We start from the raw sequence: 25,473 nt of genomic DNA on the forward strand, positions 1-25,473 counted from the left end.
CTGTTGTATAGAGCATTGACATGTTTTCACAGATACCTCGACACACACACACACACACACACACACACACACACACACACACAAGTAAAAAATTACAAACTTTCTATACAAGTTACATATTTTCATGGTACACTGTAATCAGTTGGGCTTACCACAGTCCAAGCACTCGTATGCCATCTTTCTCTGTGTAGGGTCAGTAGCGATAGTCTTTTCCTTTATTCTTGTGTGTCACTCTTTTCCTTTTTTTTTCATCACAATCTCTCTGCTCTTTGCCAAAAACCATTTTAAATAGTTTTTCTGAGATCATCCATTAAGTTTGGAATCTCAAAGGCCAGCTGCACCATTCTTTTGCTTCTTTGTGACGTGTGAGGTATCCCTCCACTAGGAGCTATCTGTAGTAATGGGATATCTGAAACGGAGGGAGCATAGGACGAAGAACATATTTTTTAACGTAATATCAGATGAAGGAAAACGCTTGTAATTTGCAGTAACATCTGTCTGTGAGACAATGTGGCTGATGGATGTGAATGAATAAAACAGTACTATTGTGGCAATGAAATAGTAACATCCACACAATAACAATGTCAGCTCACAAATTAAGCATAGCTGAAATATCAGATGTAATTAGCAGTGGACATGTGTCAACTAAACGCAAAGAAATTTTATACCCGCCTACGAGACAGATGTTACCATCTGAGAGTTAAGAAGGTTGCCGAAACTCGGGTTGTAGGAGAGGAGTGGTGGTTGACAGTGTGGCTGTTTAGGTAGCTGGAGAGGGACAGGAACGCAAACACAACTATTGAGGTATTTTCGGAGAAGGTAGGAGTGGAAACGCCCCTGTTGAGGTAGTTTAGGAGAAGGTAGGATAGCTTCTTGAGGTGAAGTCTGGCCTGTTGTTGCTTTTTGAAATGAAGTCTGGCCAGTTGTTGGTCCATTCTGACAGTTTGCCTACCACACCGAGAATAGCTTTTCGTCCCCTTACCCTCCCTATCTTCACAATATCCTGATCAGACCATACACACCTTTAAGCTCTTATGTTTTAAAATCTCATCTGGTGCAGTTCCCAACAATCGGTCTTCCCTTCTCGTGCCATCAAGGTAGTCTCCCCTGACCTGGGGTTCCGGGGAACTTTTCTGTAACTCTCCCCATCTCCTAAACCTCGCCAGTCCTTTTTCTTTATCCCTCTTCCTTCCCCTTCAACCCATCTGCCAGAAGAAAGAACCACTGGCTCTGAAAGCTTGCACATTCCCTTAACTTTTAGACGCATTTTCTCGTGCCACTGCACACATTTTTTATCTATCCAATTATATTATATTTTCAAACCCTGCAATGTTTTTTTAATTATTATATTTTTTGTATCAGAGATGACTTTGCATTTCATTTTGCTGCAGGACCTGCAACTTGATGACGATGTCCGGTTGAACCGCATCCAGTATGCAGAAGACAGTGGTGCCGGTGAATATCCCAAGCTGAGCCCCTCCGATCAGGCAGTTATCCTTGGTGCATTGTGTGTAACATTGTTAACATTTGCAAAACTAATTCTGGAGTACCTAACAGTAGTGAAAGTGTGCACTTAATTGTAGGCTTGCATTGCATTTTGCAAGTGATGGTTGATCAGTCAGCCACTTATTTATTAATTTTTTCTGTTTGTTAACCTTTTTAACTCGGTACACATTTCTGCATGCGAAGCCTTGAGCCATCTCAAAATCTGCAAATAACGTTATTTAAGCCATGACCTGTTCGTGCAATGTGGATTCCCTTCTTTTTGTCCATTTCTTCAAATTTCTGGAGTGAGTATAGTTACAAGGGACGAAATGTGGGCTCTGGTGTGGAGAGGTGCCTGTAGTTTTATCTGACTCTTGCACATTAAAAGTGCACTCGTAAGCAATTTCATCATCCTAATGAAATATAAAATTTTAATTTTTGTAAAATAATTATATTCCGTACAAATTCCTTGTGAGTTTATTTTTTACAGTAACATAATCTCGGTTCTAAGATTGATTTAGCTCTTTTCAAGATGAACTCCAAAATGTTTTTAAATATTTTCTGGGTGATGTGAGAGTTTTCGGCTGTTGAGGGACATACAGTGGGTATTTAACTGATATGATTACTCAGTTAGTTTCTTTCTCCTGAGTGTCATAGCCTCCAAAAATTACAAAGGATAAAATCTTTTGTCCCCCTAGGCCATTTCAGTCTAAAGTAAGGTGGTGTATTATTTCATCTCAGCTAGTTGGTTTCAGCCTTGTACCCAATATAAAGTGATACCAACAAAAATGAACCGTATACGTATAAGTCAACCACAATATTGTTGCACCTGGGAGTGAGGGCGTCTCAGTCAATGTATTGTGAGTTTTTATTGTGATATTTCACAAGGATGTGCTGGAAACTCTTGATAGTATATGCACAACTGTCTTGAAATCTTCCACAGTGCGAAGTGCTTTCCTTAGTCAGCTCTCTATTTGTTTAGTGTAACATCACCATATGTTTCCGGCTACTGTGCGCGAGGCTGAGTGCAAAACAATACATACTGCATACCGTTTGCATCATCATTAAAATTTAAGTAAAATGTGTGAGTGTGTGCACAAATATGTAACAAATACTTAATAGGAATAAACAGGTTACTCCATTGTACTCGCATCAATCGTTCTGGGTCCATTTGCCTATAAAATGGACTCATCTGTTTATTAGTAACGTGTATTTGTCGCAAATATATGTATAACATGGTTTGGTCTGTTGCAAAAATGATGCATGCACGTGACACATGTCAGTGCTCTCTCAACTTTTACCTGTTTCGGTGATGATTCAATTATGTGCTGTATGTATTGCCACAATTATTTGTTTTACATATTTGTATGTTACAATACCAGAGAAGGAAAGTTGCTACTCACCATATAGCGGAGATGCTGAGTCGCGATAGGCACAACAAAAAGCTTTTGGCCATTAAGGCCTTTGTCAGCAGTATACACACACACACACACACACACACACACACACACACACACACACACACACAGACACAGAGAGAGAGAGAGAGAGAGAGAGAGAGAGAGAGAGAGATCAGAGCTCACATGGAAAGACTTAAACGTTCATTTATCTCAAATTCTATTTAGAGTGCAAAAGTGGAAAAATAGTCTGAAAGCCATTCTGTGGCCCCTCTGCCAAGCACTTAAGTGTGAATTGCAGGGTAGTCATATAGGTGTAGAGGTTGCTGAGTCACTTTCGTAACAGCTGTTTCGCATTAGTTCTCTAGGTATTTGCCCCCTAAACCCTGGACTAAATTTCCTTAATGGAGACAATGATTTCCAAAGTTGGGGAAAGAATCCATGTTGTTATGTTTTTGTATGTGGTCCAGTGGTGTCTTTGTAACTACGAGGGTTGTTTTTTAAGTAAGGTCCGTTCGCGCGTATAGTCCTGTAGTTCGCGCGGACGCTGCAACAAGCCACCGCGCCACTTGCCGGCATCCTTCCCATTCACACTGATGCAAGTTGCAGCTCTGTAGTTGACGTGTACGCATCGCTGTGCTACTTTATAATGTTTACGATTATTGAATCGCCCGCCGCGTGTGAGATACGGTCAGTGATACATTTTTTGACCGTGAGAAGCCTATCAGCTGCAGAAATTCATCGTCAGTTAACAGAAGTTTATGGCTTGAATGCAATGAGTGAAGGTAAAGTGCGTCAATGGATAAGAGAGTTTAAAAATGGCTGTCAAAACGTCCATGATGAAGAACACTCAGGCCGGCCCTCTGTGATCACTGATGATTTGGTGGCTGCAGTCGAAACAAAGATTCGTGAGCACAGAAGATTCACAATTTCCACTCTTTCTTTGGAATTTCCACAAGTTTTAAGATTGGTTTTGTCCAAAATTGAGTCTGAAAACCTAAACTTTAAGAAACTGTGTTCTCGGTGGATACCCAGACTCCTCACAGAGGACCACAAAGGGAAGAGATTTGCCACTTCATTGGACTTTTTGATTTGTTACGAGGAAGAAGGGTATGACATGTTGAGTCAAATTGTCACTGGAGATGAAACATGGGTATCCCATATCACTCCTGAAAGCAAGCAACAATCGATGGAATGGCGACACACAACCTCACCCGTCAAGGTCAAAGCCAAACAGACACTGCCAAAGCAACTGTGTTCTGGGACCGGCGTGGTGTTTTGCTAGTGGACTTTATGCCACGAGGAACGACAATCAGCTCAGATGCCTACTGTGCAACTCTAAAGAAGCTCCGCAGAGAAATTCAAAACAAAAGGTGCGGCATGCTGACAAAAGGAGTTTTGCTCCTGCATGATAACGCTAGGCCTCGCACCTCTCAAAAGACTCTGGATTTGATTGATTCTTTTGGCTGGGAAGTTTTGGACCTTGCCCCCATACAGCCCCGACCTTGCTCATAGCGATTTTCACCTTTTCCGGTACCTGAAACACCATCTTGGCGGGCAGCGCTTCAATGACGACGATGAAGTGAAAGTGGCCGTGAACTCTTGGCTGTCGGAGCAGGCGGCCGGATTCTTTGAAGAGGGAATTAAAAACTTAGTTGTACGGTATGACAAGTGCTTAAATAAACAAGGCAACTATGTAGAAAAAGAGGTAAAAGTGTGTAAAATCAGAAAATAAAAGTTTTTTTACAAAAATATTTGTATCTTTTTTTAAAAAATAAAAACGGCCCTTACTTAAAAAAAACAACCCTCTTACAAATCTCATCTGTATCATTGAGGTCTTTCCAGATTCTTCCATCGAGATCCTAAAATAGCTTCATCTTTCGTATGCCACTTTTTATTGTAGACAGAAATGGATGTGTGTTTTGAAATAGTGTAGCTGTGTTAATAACTTAAGACTTGCGTTAGGAGTATTAATAACTGACAAAGGAACTTTCCCAGGTGTAACTAAACGGTCTTGATGGGAGGCATGTATGTAGAGGGGTCAAAATAATGCAATACATATTTTTTTCCTTTTTGCCCAATTTAACATTTAAGGGGTAAAATACACCCCAAAAGGTAATGTGGCCTTTTAGTTTTAGAGGGAATAACTTTGAAACCTTGAGATAGAAAAAATGTATTTCGTGTAAAAAGTTGAAATGTAATTAATGTTCTTGAAAACTGTATAATCAACTTCTGTAATACAAAATACTCCATCGCCATTAATTAATTTTGAAAAATGAAAACTTTTGTTACAATGTAAGTTAAAGAAGCTTTCATGCTGCATCTATCTATGTGTTATAAAGCTTGCTTCTGAAATTTTTTGAAAATAAACTATACACGGTCTTAACTGAATCTTCCATCAGTTCTTGGTGGAGCAACATCATAATAAATGAAAAGCGATAGTTTGCTTTTGCTCTACAGTATTACTTTTATTGTGTTCACTAGTTTTTTGCTTACAAGGTCATCTTCAGACATTTAATGTCTGAATGTGTCTGAAGATGGCCTAGTAAGCCGAAAACCTGTTAACTCAATAAGAGTAATACAGTACAAAAAAAGCAAAGTAGCATTTTTCATTTATTGTACACAGTGTGCTGTCGAAGTATTTTCAACAAGCCTAATAAAAATATCTGAACAGTCATTATTGTTCTAGTTCTTTGTTTAATTATTTTTGTGTCATTTTTAAAATTTTTATTTTATGTTTGAAATTCATGTGTTCTTTTTTTTAAACTTACCATTTTACATATGTGTATTTTGTTATTTTAAAAAAAATAAGTATCTCATTATTACAGTACAAAATCATTACAGTAATGATCATCTAAAGAAATGCTTAAAACATGACTTGTTTTGCACCACTCATGTAAAATTAATGAAATTTCTTCACATAATACATGTGACAGACAGCTCAGTATGAAACAAAATTCATCAGGATTTGCAGATTGTGGTAGTCAATCCTCTAAATATCCTGGTTTGTGTCAGACATTTTTCAGTAGATTAGAAAACCTTGTCAGAAAGAATTAGTTCTGTACTAGTGACAGAAGTTTCATTGTATTGTTTCTCGAGTGGACATTGGCGTCATAATCATTCAACAGAACAAAATCTGAAAATCTTATCACAGAGTTTCTCCAACATCGCATGCCCTTTATGTCCAATGGCAGTAACTGTCCTGTCGACCTTTTTGGTATTGCCAGATGAAAAAGCTCCTTGCCCTTTCACATTGACCACTGTAACAATCTAAAATAATACACGATTTTTCTCGTGCACTGGGATAGAAAACTTGTTAGTTTACTAGATTCCAGTGCTGTCACAAGAGCATTTGTGTCCTCAAAAAGAGATTTTTGAATTCTTGGTAGAAACTCTCGATTAGTTTCTTTTAAAGGTGTGGAAAGAGGGTGTTTAACGTGAAAAAACTGTTTTGTTTGAGGACAAGGAACTTGTTCATCTGGTGATCCCAAAAGGCTCGATGGGACAGGTAGAGCTGTTGGATGTACATAGTTTTTGATGTTAGAAGAACTTTGTGAAAAGATTTTGAGATCTAGTTCTGCTCTTCTTCAGTTTGAAAACATTATTTGAGACTTCTACAGCAAAATCTTTTGGTTGCTCCTTGTAAACTTCTTTCAAATCCGCATTCAGGAATGCATTCTTAACATCAAAGTGCCTAATTTCCGTACCTCGGTACGCTGCAATGGCTAATAAAACTCTGATTGAATCATATCAGACCACAAGAGAGAGTGTCTCTTCATAGTCAGTGCCTTCTCGTTGTGAATAACCTTTTGTACATAATCCAGCTTTAAAGCGGTCAATTTTTCTGTCAGAATTCTGCTTTACGCGATAGACCCATCCAACTGCCTTGCGGTTGTGTGGTAATGGAACTAGATCCCAAGTTTTGTTCTTCTTCAAGCATGTCATTTTCTCTCCCATTGCCTGTTTCCACTTTGATGACTCTTTTGATGCCACTGCTTCTTCAAAATTTTGAGGTTCAAAGATAATGGCAGAACAAGCTATATCTCGGTCCCGAAAATGAGCAGGTGCTCGCAGATTAGACCACTCTCTCAGATTCATCCTTTGATTTTCTTTCATTTGTTCCACCAGTATCATCCTGTTCAGATACCTCTTAAACATCTTCTGCAGCATGGTCTCCCAGGTAAAATTTAGTATATCTTTGTTCTATATTGAAGCTATAAGTGTGTTCTTCATTGAAAGAGACATTGCAGGAGATTGTAATTTTCTTTGACTCAGGGTTGCAGAGGCCATACTGGCAAGGTTCACAATGAAAATTTTTCACCTTTCTTCATATTGAAACCAGGTATTAAGTTCAGATCAACGATGTTCTTGGGACCACTGAAATGAATGTGGCCAAGTCTCTCATGACAGGCCATGGTGGAATTTAGGGAAGCAGGATTTGCCTGTAGTACATCTGGACATTTAAACAGCAGTTGATAACACTGATTGTCCATCTTAATTCCTGGTGCTATTAGACCTGAACTGCGAACTTCCATTCTCTTGTCATCAAAAACAACTTTCATTCCTCTTTTTGTGACTGCTCCCACTTCAAATAAATTTTTCTTTAGCTTAGGAATATACAATTTATTTTCCATAGTGCGAAGTTGCCATTTGCCCTTAACTAATAACAATATTTCAATTGATCCAGTGCCTCCTGCTTTGACGATCAAGTTGTCTCCAATTTGAACAAATGAGTCATCTGACTGAATTAGCTTAAATGTGTTGAATCACTCTTTGTGTGATGTCATATGTTTTGACACATTACTGTTAGCTAACCAGATGTTTTCGCAACCTGGAGCTAAAACATACTCATGTTCTGCCATAAAAGCATGGTGCTCAGACATGTCAGTTTTCGTATTAAGTTTTGCTAAAAGTTTTCTGCACTCAGATTTAAAACGTCCCTTTTTGTGACAATAATAACATTCGACATCTTTTCTACTGACCATGTTAGACGCACTGTTGTTACCAGTATTGAACTGAACTTGCGTGTTTTGTCCACATTAACTGCTGTGAATGCTGTTGAGTTTTCATCACATTGTAAAAATTTTTGTTCTTCTTCCAATAACCTTAAAGTCAAATTACCAGAAGTTTATTATTCTTCAGCACACGGTCCCAGGTAGTTGAAAAAATTGCAAAATTTTAGCCATTTTGTCAGTTCTGTAACAGGTTCCCCAATATCAGCTAATGCTTGTGCCAAGGACTTGACTCGACTGGTGTTTTGTGCAATTGTTTCTGTTGACGACATTCTGTAGTCAAAAAATTTCTACTTCAAGGCCATTTTATTAACTGTGGATCACTGTTAATGAACAGTCTTTAGTCTGGCCCACATTTCTGCTGCATTTGTGCATGTCATAACAGATTTCAGTTGGTCAAATTCCATCGCAGTAAATAGAATGAACATCGCCTTTGCATTTAAGTCGTCCCAAGTGGTTTGACTCTCACCATCTTCATTAGGTCTCGGTTTCCCCTCGACAATATCGAGCACTTTTGCAGCACAAAAAATAATTTGCAACTGATATTTCCACAGTTGTACAGTCTCCAGAAATTTGACTGTAAAAATTCCATTTTCAGTTTATCCATCTTCTTGTAGGCTGAATGTAAGTCAAACTTATAATACTCGGTTCAAAACAAAAATGAAAGTTTTCCACAATAGACCAGCGAAATGTGATGATTCCAGAATTTGAGTGTCACAGTTCATGCGAATAAAACTCCGATCAAAGGCAATGAATTCATAGAACAGAAACAGATACTGTATGTATGCATTTTCCTGCGCCCATAACCTGGTGTCTTTAATTATGTCCGGTCGAAAATCACACAGCGAAATACAGGATATTGGACTAAAAATTATTATTGCTCCTCTCTTTATTGCATTTTGTTACAGTTAGCTTGGCATGCCTGTGTGTGTGTGTGTGTGTGTGTGTGTGTGTGTGTGTGTGTTGAGAGAGAGAGGGAGAGAGATATTCATGTTCCAACCAAAATAAGAACTACACTTTTATGAAGTGTCCCCTTCCTACACGTTCAATTAGAGCACACATCATAGACAGAACTCACCCAATGCTTGTCTCTCTCTCTCTCTCTCTCTCTCTCTCTCTCTCTCTCTCACTCTCTACTAGTCACAGTTTCAAGTTGAGAATTATTGTACTTTATACACTCATGTTCAGAAAAAAAACAGAATGCCTTGAACGACTAGAGATAGGATGTCCATATTCAACAAAGGACATGTACAGTAATACGTTCTACAGAAATGATGAGCATTTGAACCATGTCGGTGTGCAGGTTTGTGGTCAACATCGATATCACGGTGCAACACCACCTACTCGTGGTCCCTATAAACTGAAGGTAATGGATCAGTGTGGCTAGAGCAGACGTGCAGGATGCCTCGCAGACATATGCGAGAACTGTGCTGTCAAATCAGTGAATTTGAAAGAGGGCACATTATTGATGAAGAGAATGTGATGCATCCATTCAGGAAATTGCTGCTTGTGTGGGATGAAATGCTTCAGCAGTGCGACGGGTATGTACAGAATGGTTCACGGAAGGCGGTAGAAACCGACTATACGGATAAGGTCATACCATCCAGACCATCCCCCAAGAAGATTGACACCTCATCTGAATGACATAGCAGTGGAACATTGTAACACATCGTACACTATCAGGGGTGACAGTCTGTCGCTATTTATTACAGCACGGGTTACTTGTGCCTCGTCCACTTCTCTACCCATCTTTGATGAATGTGCAGAAACATGCTAGATAACGCTGGTGTATGGAATGACTGTGTCTGCATTCACATAAGACATTAAGTGCCAACTAGAAGTCTTATGGTGTGGGGTGCTATTGGGTACAACCACAAATCACAGTTGGTGTATTCCAGGGCACTGTGACCAGTGTGACCTATGTGGATGACATCCACGACCTGTGTCATACCCTCTGCACAGCACCCAGACACCATTTTTCAGCAATACAATACATGACCACATGTTAATGCACGCACAGGTGCCTTATTGGTGTCACAGGATGTCAGACTTTTGCCCTGACATGCCATGTCACCAGACTTGTCACCAATCAAAAATGTGTGGGATACAGTGAAGCAGTGTATGCAGCACTGTGATCCAATGCCAACCACAACAGTTGAATTTTGGAACCGTGTGAATGCAGCATAGATGGCTATACTACAGGACGCCATTTGCGCCGTAGTCGTGTTGATGTCATCACACTCAGAACAAGGTATCAGCGACCGTGGTGGATCCTGTGCCTACTGTGCACAGGACACGTGCTGAACGGAGGTGACTGAAATGCTAATCGTTGCTGCAGACCATACTAATGTACATGTCCTGTCAATATGAACATCCTATCTCTAATAGTTCAAGGTTTGCTGTTTTTTCCTGAACATGAATGTATTTTCAGGCCTACTACACATCTTTCATGAGGCATAATTTGGAAAATTTTTGTGGGTTGGAAGCAGAAAATGTTATGACAGTCTTTATATTGCTTGAAGTTCTCAGAAAACGCAATCTTGTACTGCTTTTTAAATGCAGTTTGATTCTTGAGTGAAGTCATAAAGGAAAATTCAATGTTACCTTTATTTGAATTCATGGGCTCAGCCCCTTCTTTCATTGAACAAGTTACTTTGCTCAACTTCTTAACATGTAACATCAAAAGTGTGAATAAATATGTAGTAAGGACATGGTTATAATAGAGGGAAACATTCCACGTAGGAAATATATATCTAAAAACAAAGATGATATGACTTACCAAATGAAAGTGCTGGCAGGTCGACAGACACACAAACAACCACAAACATACACACAAAATTCAAGCTTTCGCAACAAACTGTTGCCTCATCAGGAAAGAGGGAAGGAAAGGGAAAGACGAAAGGATGTGGGTTTTAAGGGAGAGGGTAAGGAGTCATTCCAATCCCGTGAGCGGAAAGACTTACCTTAGGGGGGAAAAAAGGACGGGTTATACACTCGCACACGCACACATATCCATCCACACATATACAGACACAAGCAGACATGTTTAAAGACCATATGTGTGGATGGATATGTGTGTATGTGCGAGTGTATACCTGTCCTTTTTTCCCCCTAAGGTAAGTCTTTCCGCTCCCAGGATTGGAATGACTCCTTACCCTCTCCCTTAAAACCCACATCCTTTCGTCTTTCCCTCTCCTTCCTTCTTTCCTGATGAGGCAACAGTTTGTTGCGAAAGCTTGAATTTTGTGTGTATGTTTGTGTTTGTTTGTGTGTCTTTCGACCTGCCAGCGCTTTCGTTCGGTAAGTCACATCATCTTTGTTTTTTAGTAATATAGTTATATATTTACAGAATATTACTTAAGGTTTCTGATTTTTCAAAATAAGTGTTAATGTTACAGAATTGAAAGATCATGAAAAGATTTAACTAAATGTTCTGTAAAATTTATAAAACAAGACTTACCTAATTCTTTTCCTTAACCCTTCATTTCTATACAGATTATCATTATTGGAATGATTTTCTATCGTAATAAAGATTTACTTATTACTTTCAATTAACTAAATACACACATGGAATCTTAAACGGAAGAAAAAACCACACCAGTTAAAAACATAAAATAACAGTTTAAAACATGAATCAAAAATAGGTAAAATAAATAATTAGATAAATAAATATTACTTAGATGTATTAATTGTGCATGTTGAAAATACTGTGACAGCATATTGTATACAGCTTATTTTCCAAAAATGGTAATTCAGAAGACAGGGGTATTGGACAAGAATGGATGTGGCATGAAATCCTCCGTAATCTATGTTGTAAAAAAAGTTAAACAATGGAAAATCATGGGCCATCTAGAGGAATCCTTCCTAAACACCCAGAATCCTAAACCCCTCACCTGGTTCAAATTCTTGATAACACCTTTGCGATCTGGATCAAGGGTGAGGACACCCTATCCACATTCCTCCAGAACCTCAACAGCTTCTCCCCCATTTGCTTCACCTGGTCCTACTCAACCCAACAAGCCACCTGCCTAGATGTTGATCTCCACCTCAAAGAAGGCTACATCAGTACATCTGTCCATATCAAACCCACTAACCACCAGCAATACCTCCACTACGACAGCTGCCACCTGTTCCGTACCAAGAAGTAAGTCCCTTCCATACAGCCTAGCCACCTGCGGCTCCGCATCTGCAGTGACAAGTGGTCCCTCTCAAATATACTGAGGGTCTCACTGAAGCCTTCACAGACCATAATTATCCTCCCAACCTTGTACAAAAACAAATCTCCTGTGCGTTATCTTTCCAGTTTCCCACTGCCTCCGGCCACAGTGGAGCATTCCCCTTGTAACTCAGTACCACCCAGGACTGGAGCAACTGAATTATATTCTCTGCCAGGGTTTCAACTATGTCTCGTTGTGCCCTGAAATGAGAAATATCCTGCCCACTATCTGTTCCACCCCTCCCACAGTGGTACTCTCTTGTCCACCAATCCTACACAATATACTCGTCCATCCCTACACAAACTCTGCTCCCGACCCCTTACCTCGTGGCTCATATCCCTGTAATAGACCTAGATGCAAGTCCTGTCCCATACATCCTCTCGCTACCATCTACTCCAGTCCAGTCACAAGCTAAGCTGCAACCACTGTACTGCATTCTATATGGACAAGACAACCAACAAGCTGTCTGCCCACATGAATGGCCACCGACAAACTGTGGCCGAGAAACAAGTGGATCTGCCTGTTGCTGAACACACTGCCCAACACGATGTCCTTCATTTCAATGACTGCTTCACATCCTGTGTCATATGGATCCTTACCATCAACACCAGCTTTTGTGAATTGCGCAGATAGGAACTTTTCCTGCAATATATCCTACGTTTCTGTAGCCCTCCTGGCCTCAACCTTCATTAGTCATTGTCTTCACCCATCCAGGCCCTTCCCTGTTCCAATTCTAGCACTACACAGCCCTTATTCCACCATTGCACCCAGTCTTTTTACTTCTCTCCTTTCCAGTTAACCCCCCCTCCTCCGCATCTCTCCTCTGTCCTCCATCTAACCTCCCGACTGGACATAGCTGCCCTACCGTCTCTCCACCTAGTTCCTGTGCATTTCCCAGTAACACTTCATTGTCCCCCATCCCTACCCAACTATCTCTCCCACTCCCCGCCCCAGCCTCCTCCTTACCCCCACCCAGTCGCTATTCCCATCATGCACTTGATGCTACTGCTGGCAGCGTGGCTTCAGTTGCCTGATACTGCAGGTGCGTGCGTGTGCGCGTGCGCGTGCGTGTGTGCGTGTGTTGCGCGCATGTGTGTGAACTATTTTTGACGAAGATATTTTCGACGAAGACCTTGCTGGCCGAAAGCTTATTTGTGACTGTCTTTTTGTTGTGCCTGTCTGTGATTCAGCATCTCCAGTGTATGGTGAGTGGTAACTTTTCTTTTCATAATATTGTAACAAAAGTTTTTATTTTTGTAAAGTTAATTAATGGTGGTGGGCTATTTCGTAAAATTTCAAATTATTACAACAGTTGATTATATACTTTTTTAAGAATGTTAGTTACATTTCAACTTTTGTATGAAGCACATTTTTATACATCATGGTTTTAAAGATATTGCCTGTAAACTTATTGTGCCAAATTATCTTTCATGGTGTGTTTTACCTCTTTAAAGTGAAATTGGGCAAAAATGAAAAAAATACATTTGCATTTTTTGACCCCTTTAAACGCATGCGCCCCCCCCCCCCCCCCCTTAAGTTTCATCGAGATCGTTTATTTACACCTGGGGAAGTTCGTTTGTAAGTATTTGTGTTATTGATCTAGTAGTGTTAGTAACTGAGCATTTACTCTACTGTTGAACAAGAATGCATGTCCTGCATGGTCTTTGAGCTCCATGTGCAGTCTCATCATTGTACATATTGATACAGTATGCTCTGACAGTCATCTATTTGATGCTGTAATTTGTTGCTTGTTTCTTCACCATAAGGGCTGTTGTAGTTCATTTTCTTTAGTAATAAGCTTGGATCTGACATATTCTTCTCTTAACACTTGCCATACCAAAAACTGTTGATAATGAAGTGATATCCAAAAGTTTCCAAAATGTTTTAATTAATACTATTATCTCATGTTGAGATATTATTCTGCATCATCGCCTTCAAAGTATTCCCATTTGGAAGTGATGAATTAGCTCCATACTGGAGTTATATACAACCGTTCGCTTGATGAAAGATCCGTACCCAAAGACTGGAAAGTTGCACAGGTCACACCAATATTCAAGAAAGAAAGTAGGAATAATCCACTTAATTATAGGCCCATATCATTAACGTTGGTATGCAGCAGGATTCTGGAATATATATTGTGTTTGAAATTATGAATTACCTTGACTAAAACGGTCTATTGACACACAGTCAACAAGGGTTTAGAAAACAACATTCTTGTGAAACACGACTAGCTCTTTACTTATATGAAGTGTTCAGTGCTATTCACAAGGGATTTCAGATCGATTCTGTATTTCTGGATTTCCAGAAGGCTTTTGACTCTGTACCATACAAGTGGCCTCTAATGAAATTGAGTGGTTATGGAATATCATCTCAGTTATGTGACAGGATTTGTGATGTCCTGTCAGAGAGGTCACAGTTTGTAGTAATTGATGGAAAGTCATTGAGTAAAACAGAAGTGATTTCTTGTGTTCCCCAACGTAGTGTTATAGGCCTTTTGCTGTTCCTTATCTATATAAGCGATTTGGGAGACAACCCAAGCAGCCGTCTTCGATTGTTTGCAGATGACACTGTCGTTTATCGACTACGAAAGTCATCAGAAGATCAAAACAAACTGCAAAACAATTTAGGAAAGATATCTGAATGGTGCGAAAATTGGCACTTGACCCTAAATAATGAAAAGTGTAAGATCATCCACATGAGTGCTAAAAGGAATCTATTAAACTTCGGTTACATGCTAAATCAATCAAATATAAAGGCTGTAAATTCAGCTAAATACCTAGGAATTACAATTACGAACAACTTAAATTTGGAAGGAACACACAGAAAATGTTGTGGAGAATGTTAACCAAAGACTGCGTTTTATTGGCAGGACATTTAGAAAATGTAACAGATCTATTAAGGACACTGCCTACACTATGCTTGTTCATCCTCTTTTAGAATACTGCTGCGTGGTGTGGGATCCTTACCAGACAGGACTGACAGAGTACATTGAAAAAGTTCAAAGAAGAGCAACATGTTTTGTATTATCATGAAATATGGGAGAGAGTGTCACTGAAATGATACAGTATTTGCACTGGACATCATTAAAAGAAAGGCGTTTTTGTTGTGACGGAATCTTCTCACAAAATTCCAATCACCAACTTTCTCCTCCAAATGCGAAAATATTTTGTTGACATCAACCTACATAGGGAGAAATGATCACCATGATAAAATAAAGGAAATCAGAGCTCTTACGGAAAGATACAGGTGTTCGTTCTTTCCGCGTGCTATACGAGATTGGAATAATAGAGAATTGTGAAGGTGGTTTGATGAACTCTCTGCCAGGCACTTAAATGTGATTTGCAAAGTATCCATGTAGATGAATTCACCAATTCCAATATTGCCACCACTTCTGAAATGCACCCTGGAAGTCTGTCTTTGCTAAAGTGCTTGGTACCTTCTTCTTCTTTCCATTTTGGCTATCTGAAGACTGTCTGGTAATGTCTCAGTTTTGCATTAGTCAAAATGTGGATGTCCATAGTGTGTATGCTAAATTCATTTCCTTTATTTGTGCTCCTGTTGCTTCCTTTTCTGTCAGCCAAGTTTCTACCCATTCTCTGTCATTTTTAATTGAGTCAAAAATCTATGAATAATGTTGGGCATTTGCGGTCATTCATTTTTATTGTGAAATACCCAGCTGTAGATGTTCTCCTCATGTCCTTCCTCAAATATCATAGAACTTCTCAGCAGATCCCTTTACTGATGGGCTGACTAAACTTTTATGACCAGTTCTGTAAAACAGGGTCATTCTTTTGGTGAAGAAGGTATTTTTCATTACAATGATTGCCGCTTAGTGTCAGGATTGTAGTCATAAATTCAGCTCCTGTCACGAGTGACAACCTCTGGAAGAAACTGTGGACCGTCTTCAGACAGTTTGTAAGTCCTCTGCAGATTTCTGCACAGTATTGCTTCCGATTGTCTCAAGTCAGTTGTTGCACAGAATTCTTCGCATTCCTTTTCGTGTTAAGTTCTCCTGACAGTTTAGTTTCATGTATCATAAATTATTACTAAGGAGTTTCAGAGGTACCAGATGGTCTGTTTATGATCTTGAAGAATCAGTTCCCTCACTTTCGAAACACGTTCTGCTGTGAAGTCCAGCAGATGGCTAACCGATATGGCTGTCTTCACCAGTTGATGTTCGTCCGTTTCTGACACACTTATACCAGTTGTAAGTCTGTGTGTGACCTGAAGCATTATCTCCAAAAGCTAACTTCAACCTGTGAAGTGTATCTGCAGCAGTGTCTCAAATTTATAAATCTTTATACAGACACACTCTACGTTTGTGTCACCATGCAAAAACCGCAAACTTATAGAAACATGATAATGGAAGTACGCTCACCGAAAACCGACCAAACCACTCAGCTCACAGCCACTATCCACACTGATTCGAGACGAGTGTATTCGGAAACACAAAGAAGTATTTCGGTGTAGTCTTAACCATTTTCATACAAAATTCAAATTTCAGGAACTTTTGTGTACAACCTCATAATAGTGAAAACTGTAGTACATATTTGGCTTGTAAAAATGCTTGCTAGTGCAATTTTTGAGAGAAAGTTTCTTTTTTGTGTGCCTGTATATATTCATTTTTTAAATCATAAATCCTCTGCATATGTTTCCTGTATTTGCTTGTAGTAGACTGATGTGCTACCTACAGATGAACAATTTTAAGAAGTGCCATTTTGAGATGTTACTGGTTGCTAACATAATTAGTTACCATACTTAGTATTCCTGTTCCAGTGTCCAAACCCAGAAATCTCAACCCAAGGACAGACTTGCTGATGAGGAACTGATGCCTTACCTAGAGGTAGATACTGTTTTTATTGTTGCATACTTGTTTTAGAAGTTTTTGTAAATGTGAACTACCCCTGTGACAGTTGTGTGAAACTTCATTACTCTTTTAGCTTTCTATTTATATTTAAGAGGAGTACCACTTGCATGTTCGTAAACCTCTCAGCTGTTGAACAACGTTATTATTATTATGTGAGTAGAAATCACACTCTTCCTGTTTATCTTGAAATAAATATCCCCTGCACTGCAAATAGCAATTTCCCATTTGGTAATGTACTGTGCTGATTTCACAGATTCTTTTGTCACGCTGTTCTCCACAGTTTTGTAATTTTTGCTCTATGTTATTTCTTTGTGTATCTCTGTTTGACTGTGTATTAATTCTATCAGTTCTTTTGTCTGCTGCTTTTTAATATTGGCTTCATGTTATTTCTCTTTCTAGTTTCTCATTGCCTGAAAATTGTTGTTCTGGTGCGAACATAAACCTTACGTTATTGATACTGCAATGTAAAAGGTGCAGTCTGCGATCTTTTGCAATGTGGAACATAGAGCTACTGAACCATCTAACACAGTGGATGATACAAACATTTTCAGCACTAGGCAAATATGTTTGTATCCTTCCCCAAACTGATTAAGGGACACGTGGGGTGTTTCCCATGAAAAGACATGGCTGAAACCCTCCCCAAATAATACCTTGTGCCCTGTCTCCTATGACTCCATCATCAATGGGATGTTAAACACTAATTTTCATTCCCTTGTCCTCAACACCAGTGTTTCCAAATCTCCAGAGATGGGAATTACTTGAGCAATCTTTACTGAGATTTTGTCCTAGCAGTCTATTCTGAGCTTTCACCCTAATCAGTTGATATTTACAGAGGTTCTGCTGTCTTCACCTTCTGAGCATGTACCTTCTTAGTTTAGGTGACTTTTTGCGGTTGTTTCTTAAATGGTGTAGTGATTATTACTTGAAATTTAGTGTGGGCTTTAAAACTGCAGTATACAGTACTACAACAATTTTATCTTATGACAATATATCCTTCATAACAGGTTGTGTATGCCCCCAAAATCTGGGAAAACATGTATTTTTTAGAATTCTGTGAATTTTTCATTTTTGTAGTTTTCAGTTAAATTTTTGTAATTTTGACTGATAAGAAGTGGTAATCTAATGAGGAATTTTACTTTAGCCCTCTACTGTAGCAATAAAACACAAACAAGTTTAGTTGCGAAGAAAATGCGACATTCACAACAACAGAACTCAGTGCACACACAAGCATCTGTTGACAACAAAATGAGTCCGAAGCCTTACGAAGGTAACTACGCAGTGATTCATGACAACAATCTGCTTACAATGAGTGTGATGTCACAACTGTTTACATTTCTAACAGGTCACAAGAAAATGTTGTGAATTGCGGTTTGAGAAACGTTACTTTCAAAGGAAATTTCCTTTTATGCTAGATGAACTTCATCACGTGTGAGAATGTGCGATGAATTTTCTTAAATCAGTGTGTGTGTGTGTGTGTGTGTGTGTGTGTGTGTGTGTGTGTGTGTGTGTGTGAATCTTGTTCAAAAATTTTCTTAAATTGTGGAGCATTTGAATCTCATTCAAAGCTTGATACTTTGAGGACCAGCCATACCAGTCTTTAATATACCTTGAAGGATAACGCATGCTAAAAGAGACCAAGATTCAAGGTTAATTTTTCATATTTGTTTTAGTTCTTTCATAGATTACAAATTATGCAGTAACAGTGGCAAAAAGTATAATTATGCTTAAAAAAAAGTGTGAGGTGAGTTCTTGAGCAGTTTCGCACACGATTGGCTTTTCTACGGAAAAGTCGAAGTGCTTGACAGAACATTTTTTTCAGTCAGATAACCCACGAAATGTTCAATTCACAGCAGTGAAATTTGTGGTCATGCTTGTTAGAGATATTCAGCTGCTGCAATTTAAGCAGTGCTCGCCAGAAGCTGCCTAACTACACCCTTGGAAAAAACTGCAAAACATTTTTAAAGGACCAATATTATGTATGAAAGCGTAGCTTTTTCTGTAGCTGTATTGTACGTATATTAATTTAAACCATTAACTTTGCCTATTTGGGTGTCTGTGCAGCTTCACAGTGATGTTGCTATTGGCTGAATACATCACATGTCCTATGCTCCAAATATCTGCTGTCATTGACTGATCACATGACATGAGCTATGATTGTCTGATAAAAGCGCATCCCAGTCTCAGTTTCAGTGCTTTGGAAGCTAATGTGGTGTATTTGGTGGAATTCACATTTATATTTCCGTAATATGAAAATATGCAGTGTACATGTTGCTGTGCATCAAGTTTTACAGCTCTGAGGGAAAGTGTATTGTCACTCAACTTGGAAAAAGTGTACTTTCATCCAGGAAAAAAGTATATTTTCACCTGGGAAAAAGTGCATGTATAACTGGGGAATCCAGGAAAAATTCGGGAATTTTTTTTTTTTCTTGTCCATGTATACACCCTGCATAAGCATGAACTTATTCAACTCCCTCCCTCGCTCCTCCCCCTCCCCCTCCCCCCATCCCCTCCCTCCTCCCCCTCCCTCATCCCCCTCCCTCCTCCCCCTCCCTCCTCCCCCTCACCCCTCACCCTCACCCCTCTCCCATCCCACTGCCTCTCTCTGGGAGAGAGTGTGTGTGTGTGTGTGTGTGTGTGTGTGTGTGTGTGTGGGCGCGCGCGCACGTGACAGGTTGAGAGAGAGAGAGAGAGAGAGAGAGAGAAAATCAGTAATGCTGAAAAAGTGGAGCAGTAGACTTGGATCCATCATTCAGTCTTATACTTGTGAAACCTTTTGTACTATAAACCACCTGTTGTTACTCCTCTCAGATTTTCGCTGTGTTATTACCTACTGGCGTGTTTTTGAGCGATCGATTGAGTTGTTCTTTCCGTTTTACACACAGTGTTTTAGCAACAGGCCGAGTCATCTTCCCCAGGTGCTGAGAACGGTGCTGTTACCTGTACTTGCTGCCTGTGCTCCAACCAGATTGTGAAATTTTGTTGGTGTCATACCGCTGTTTAGTCAGGCTGTTTGACTATTTTAGGTGCAAATGAAAGTGGAGAGTTGAGGGCAATGAAACGAGCATTTACATTCTATTGTGAATGAAGTGTGCTGGTTTGTTGAAAATTCTCTAGATCCTTCAACCATTGTGTCTCTCATTTTCCCAGACTTTCATTTCTCGCTTATATCTGATTTTTGTTCCTCTCTCAGGCAGCCCTTAGAGGTAAGGAAGAGCTGTTGTCAACCTACAGGTTGATTTGATCACTGCAGTGCTTTATTAGGCACACTCCTGCTCTAGATTTAATGTGGGCTCCGAACAATCGCGCAGCTCATCATTTTTCTCATTGACAAACATTGCCAGAAGTGAAAGGAGTGACAAGTGACGTACAAAAACCTAGAACTGACAAGGTGTCAATACCTAGACCTTTGGATTCGCAGTCTCCAAACGACACTCGGCCAGTTCTACGACGCACAGAATACTTACTTAACGATTTATTATTTCTGTCGTCTTATTAATGAAGATTCTTCTACATTTGCTTTATTCCTTCTCTTCTTGAACTCTTTGATTGTTGGATTTTTGTTCTGAATTTTTATGCGTGTTTTGAATATCTCTGTCAGATCTGACCAAGTCCTTTAAGTAATTTTGAGTTTCATTGATGCATTTGCGTTTTTGTTGGAAAAACTGCTGTAGCTGATAAACTGTAAAGGAAAACACATTATTTCCATAGGCAATTCAGTAGGATCCAAGGATTCTCGAAACCCCAAAACATCATTCAGAGAGGCTTTATTTGATTAATTTCTTTTTTCTGTTTTTTTTCTGGTTGTTCTGAACTGAATATCAGTGTTTCAAGGCTTTGTAGCATTTATTATATGCATCTTAACAATTATATATAGCGGAAACTCCAGGTTGGAATATTCACAATGCAAGGAAACGGATAGATTGCTACTCACCGTAAAGGTAACATGTTAAATTGCAGACGGGCACAGTGAAAGGACTGTTACACATTTGGCTGTCAGCCGAAGCTTTCTTCAGAAAAGGAAACACTCAAAACTTCATTTACACAAGCAAGCACATCTTACACACACATTCCTGCCATCTCTGGCAGTTCGGTCCAGACCGAGGTGTCTGAGATCATGTGTGCGTGAAGTGTACTTACTTGTGTGAATGAATATGTGTGTTTCCTTTTGCCAAGAAAGCTTTGGTCAAAAGCTGTGATGTTAGCAACTCAACTTGTCGTCTTCATGGTGAGTAGCTTTCTGTCCTTTTCCTTATATTGTCAGTAATAAATAAGACATCGAATGGAAGACCAAGTCAACAAGTTTTTTTTTTACAAGTGTTCAATGTGGGCACCATTCATCACACAGCACACATTTAGTCGATGGAAGAGTTCTTCCAAACCTTGTGGTAGTGGACACATGTACTTGTTATCCTTTATGAATCACCAAATGCAAAAATCACATGGCAACAGACTGGGTGAACTTGGAGGCCATGCGAAATGAACTCTGTCACCCGGCCCCTTGCAGCCAGTCCAGGAGTCGGGTACAGTGTCATTTAACTAATCACATTGAGTTATACCAGTGAGGTGATACGTCATCTTGCTGGCAAATGAAGTTCTGTGGTTCAGCTGCTTTCAGTTGAGGAAAGAACCATAGTTCTAGCACATCAAGATATGAATCATCTGTTGCAGTTGCCTCATGGGAAAAAAAGGTCCATAAACTTTTCACCAGTATATGGAACAAAAAACATTTTATTTAGGGGAGTCTTGTTGCACTGCAGCATGTCCTGGGTATTTGCTGATGCCCAGATGTGCACAGTACATTTCCAATTGGATCAAATGTCAATTCATCACTGAAGATTACACGATCCAGAAAATATTCATTGTCATGCAGCAACATGCAAAATTAGCACATAAACAGCAATCTGTAGGCTTTAGAGCTGTAACAACTGTAAACGATAAGGACATAGTTGTAAGCATTGCCTTAAAAGTCCCCACAGAGATATCACTGGAATTGCTGATTCACGACTAGCCGTACGAACAGATTCTTGGGGCTACGCACGAGACACTGTCACTTCTTCAACATGTTCTTCAACCACTGTTGGTCATCCCATACTTTTCCCTTTGCAAAGACAGTGTATGTCTCCAGACTGATGATACCATTTACAGATGTTATCACCACTTAGAGGATTATAGTGGAACTTAATATGAAATGCATGTTGCCCTGTTACAACAGACTCAGTCATTGCAAAATTATAAAACCCGAAAAACTTTGTTAACTAGTCGTCATCTTTGCTGCTAGTGCTTTCTAATGGAAGTCACAAGAAACAGTGCATGCACACAGGTACACAACAAGGTGTATACGTCCTGGGAGATCCGGGAAAAACTCGGGAATTATTCGGAATTCGGGAAATTTTTCATGGTATTAATTTTCAGTAATGTATCCCGCTACTGCAGAATAATACTGCAGCAATAAAATATAAACGAGAGAAAAATACCAAAATGAAATTTTAATTGCATAGGAAATGCATCATTTACAACAAAACACTGTGCACACACAAGTGTCTGCTACATCAATATGTGTCGAAGGCCTTACTATAAAGACTATGCAATACTTCGTAACAAAAAACTGCTTCCAATCAGTGTGACGTCACAACTGTTTGCATTAGGTTCATTTGAGTAGTTGCCAGCGGGCACATGCGCATGCGCACTTAAGTTGCATATGAGCAGTACCTTCTCCCGCTTCTGTGGCTACTTGAAGCCAGATACGAACTGCAAAAATTTTTTCTGGCACGCCCAAGCTTCCAGATTCGTGTATGCGCAGAGCGGTCCGAGTTGTACTGGGGTAGGGGTAGTCTCCACGTGATCTGTGTTCACATTTAGTGATTTGCCGTTTCCTCTTCGTGTACAGCTCCCACACAAAATGAAAACAGAATGGATTTCTGTGGCTGAGAGCTATCGAGTGAATTAAAACACATTTACATAATTACGAAAGGCAGAAATATATTACAGGTTTCAGCTTTCTGAGTTTATTTCCACATTTTTGGTAGTTGAGCAATAATCACCTTGCAGAGCAATGAAGTTATTTTTGTCGGTTTGCTAGGGAAATTTGGCTTTTATTAATCATTTCCGCTGAGGTAGTAAATTTATTTGAAACGAAGTGTTTTGGTCTGTAGTGTAGGCTAGTTCCAACTGTTTGCTGAATTTCAAGTACATGTTTTCATCTTCTGATGTGCATTGCATTTTGCCATAATAAAGATTCAAACATGAGATAATACAGTACCAGTACTCTAAGAAAATTTACATCCCGAAAACCTCACTGGAAAGCTTAATATCAGGTTGGAGCCTATTTTATTGTGAATCTGGACATATGGATTTGCACTTCAAGCCGAGTTATACATTCTAGTATGGTTTAAGGACTTCCGATGCTCTTGGAGTATCCTCTGATGTCCTTTTTCTTTTATGACGTAAGATATCTCAGTGCAAAATGTACGAACATACAGACTTCCTACGCTATAGTAGCTGTGCAAGCACAGTAATGCCTGTTTTCTGGCACTCCCTGGCAGCTGCTGAAAAAACCTATTTCTAACAGGTCTGCGGAAAATACTGCAAATGGTGGTTTGAAAAGCGTTACTTGCAAAAATGAATTACATTATGTGTGAGAATTTGCGATGAATTTCATAAATCATAAGAAATTTTACTTTCGTTTAAAACTTAACAATTAGAGGACTGGCCACTTAGAAGAATTTTGAGTCCAGAAGACCAGACATTTATGTCATCATCTTAAATTTTACTGTCACATTTGTGTGATGTATTTTAAAGTGTAACGCACGCCAAAAAGAAAGAGGGAGAGAGACCAAACCATTAACTATTACTATTCGTGTGTTTGCGCTACTAACAGTGATGTTTCTTTTGGCTGACTACATCACGTCCTGTGCTCTGAATATCTGCTGTTATCAGCTAGCAAGATTACGTGACATGAGCTATTATTGGCTTACAAAAGGGCATTGCAGTCTCAATTTCAGTGCTGTGGAAACGAATATGCTGTGTTTGGTGGAATTTGAAATTACACTTTCGTTATTATGAAAACATGCAGTGAATCATAATATGAAAATATGCAGCGTACATGACTTTCCAAGACTTTTTTTGTTTTTCTGAAGTGGCAGCGGGAAGTTCTACACCGATGATGTATAAAACGTTAACCATTCAAAGGATTGATAAGTTTTACAGTTCGTAGGAAAATATACTGTCACTTAACATGGGAAAAAATGTGTGTTCTCCCAAGGAAGAAGTGTATTTCCTAACTGGGAAATCTGGTTCAAAATGGTTCAAATGGCTCTGAGCACTATGTGACTTAACTTCTGAGGTCATCAGTCGCCTAGAACTTAGAACTAATTAAACCTAACTAACCTAAGGACATCACACACATCCATGCCCGAGGCAGGATTCGAACCTGCGACTGTAGCGGTCGCTCGGTTCCAGACTGTAGCGCCCAGAACCGCACGGCCACTCCGACCAGCGGGAAATCTGGGAATTGTTTTTCCTTGTCCACATATACACCCTGTACAAACAAAATTGTTTGTGTTTGCTCTTTTATTTTATGTGTTATTTATAACTGTAAGTTGAATATAATAAATGCTACAAAGCCACCATTTGTTTTATATTTATTCACGTTATTTCTTTGAAGTTTTGCTCTTGTTTTTCATTTTTACTGATGTTTGTTACCCAATATTCTGCATTTAGTTCCTCTATGCTTACTTTTTTAGAAGTTTCCTACACTTTGTGTCTACTAACGCAGTGTTGGGGCAGTATCCCTTCTCATCACAGCTGGTTCCTGTTACTTTTAATTTCCATTTTCTCTCTTTGATTAAAAAAAAATTTAAAAAGTTAAAGTAATTGCTTGTATATTTATTTGTATCTTAGCTCTGCTCCAGTTATTCCTATTCAAATTGCTCTTCCCTCATTGTAAACATTTCTAGTAATTTTTTCCCTAAAATTTTGATACAGCAGTGGGAAATTATGGGTGGGATATAAACAGTGGCATGAAGAAAGATTAACTTCTTATATATGGAAGACACACTGATCAACAAATGAACACATGAACAAGGTGTTGCATACCATAATTCAGCTTTTGAACTTGGCATATGATAGTGATATATTTTACTGCGGATCAATCATTGTTTTGGGTAATAGAAGACCAACAATATATATTTTGAGATCTTTTGTACAATGGTAGAAATATTTTCAGTCATAATATAAACAATCTAGGAAAACATAGATAATTACTTACTGTAAAGAAGACATACCAAGTTGCAGATAGGCACAATTAAAAGACACTCTTAATAGCGTTCAGCCACAACCTTCTTCAGTAAAGAGAAAGACACACACAACATTCACACACCCACTCAAGCAAGCACACCTCACACACACATGACCACCACTCCAGCATCTCGAGGTGGTATGCAATATCACTTGGGATGCAAGCAGCAATCTGGGGGAGGGGGAGGGGGAGGGGGAAG

General features: G+C 39.3%; 1 protein-coding gene across 1 annotated transcript in view; it reads left to right on the top strand.

The window, feature by feature from the left end:
- LOC124717256 (tetratricopeptide repeat protein 27) overlaps nt 1-25,473 on the top strand; it is a 150,342-nt gene that overhangs the window by 25,655 nt on the left and 99,214 nt on the right. Inside the window, exons 6-7 of the mRNA XM_047244058.1 lie at nt 1,392-1,507; nt 16,888-16,954. Of these exons, the coding sequence (XP_047100014.1) occupies nt 1,392-1,507; nt 16,888-16,954 (183 nt within the window). The remainder of the gene's footprint in view (nt 1-1,391; nt 1,508-16,887; nt 16,955-25,473) is intronic.

This window comes from Schistocerca piceifrons, chromosome 9 (genome assembly GCF_021461385.2).
Source record: "Schistocerca piceifrons isolate TAMUIC-IGC-003096 chromosome 9, iqSchPice1.1, whole genome shotgun sequence".
Classification (NCBI taxonomy): domain Eukaryota; kingdom Metazoa; phylum Arthropoda; class Insecta; order Orthoptera; family Acrididae; genus Schistocerca; species Schistocerca piceifrons.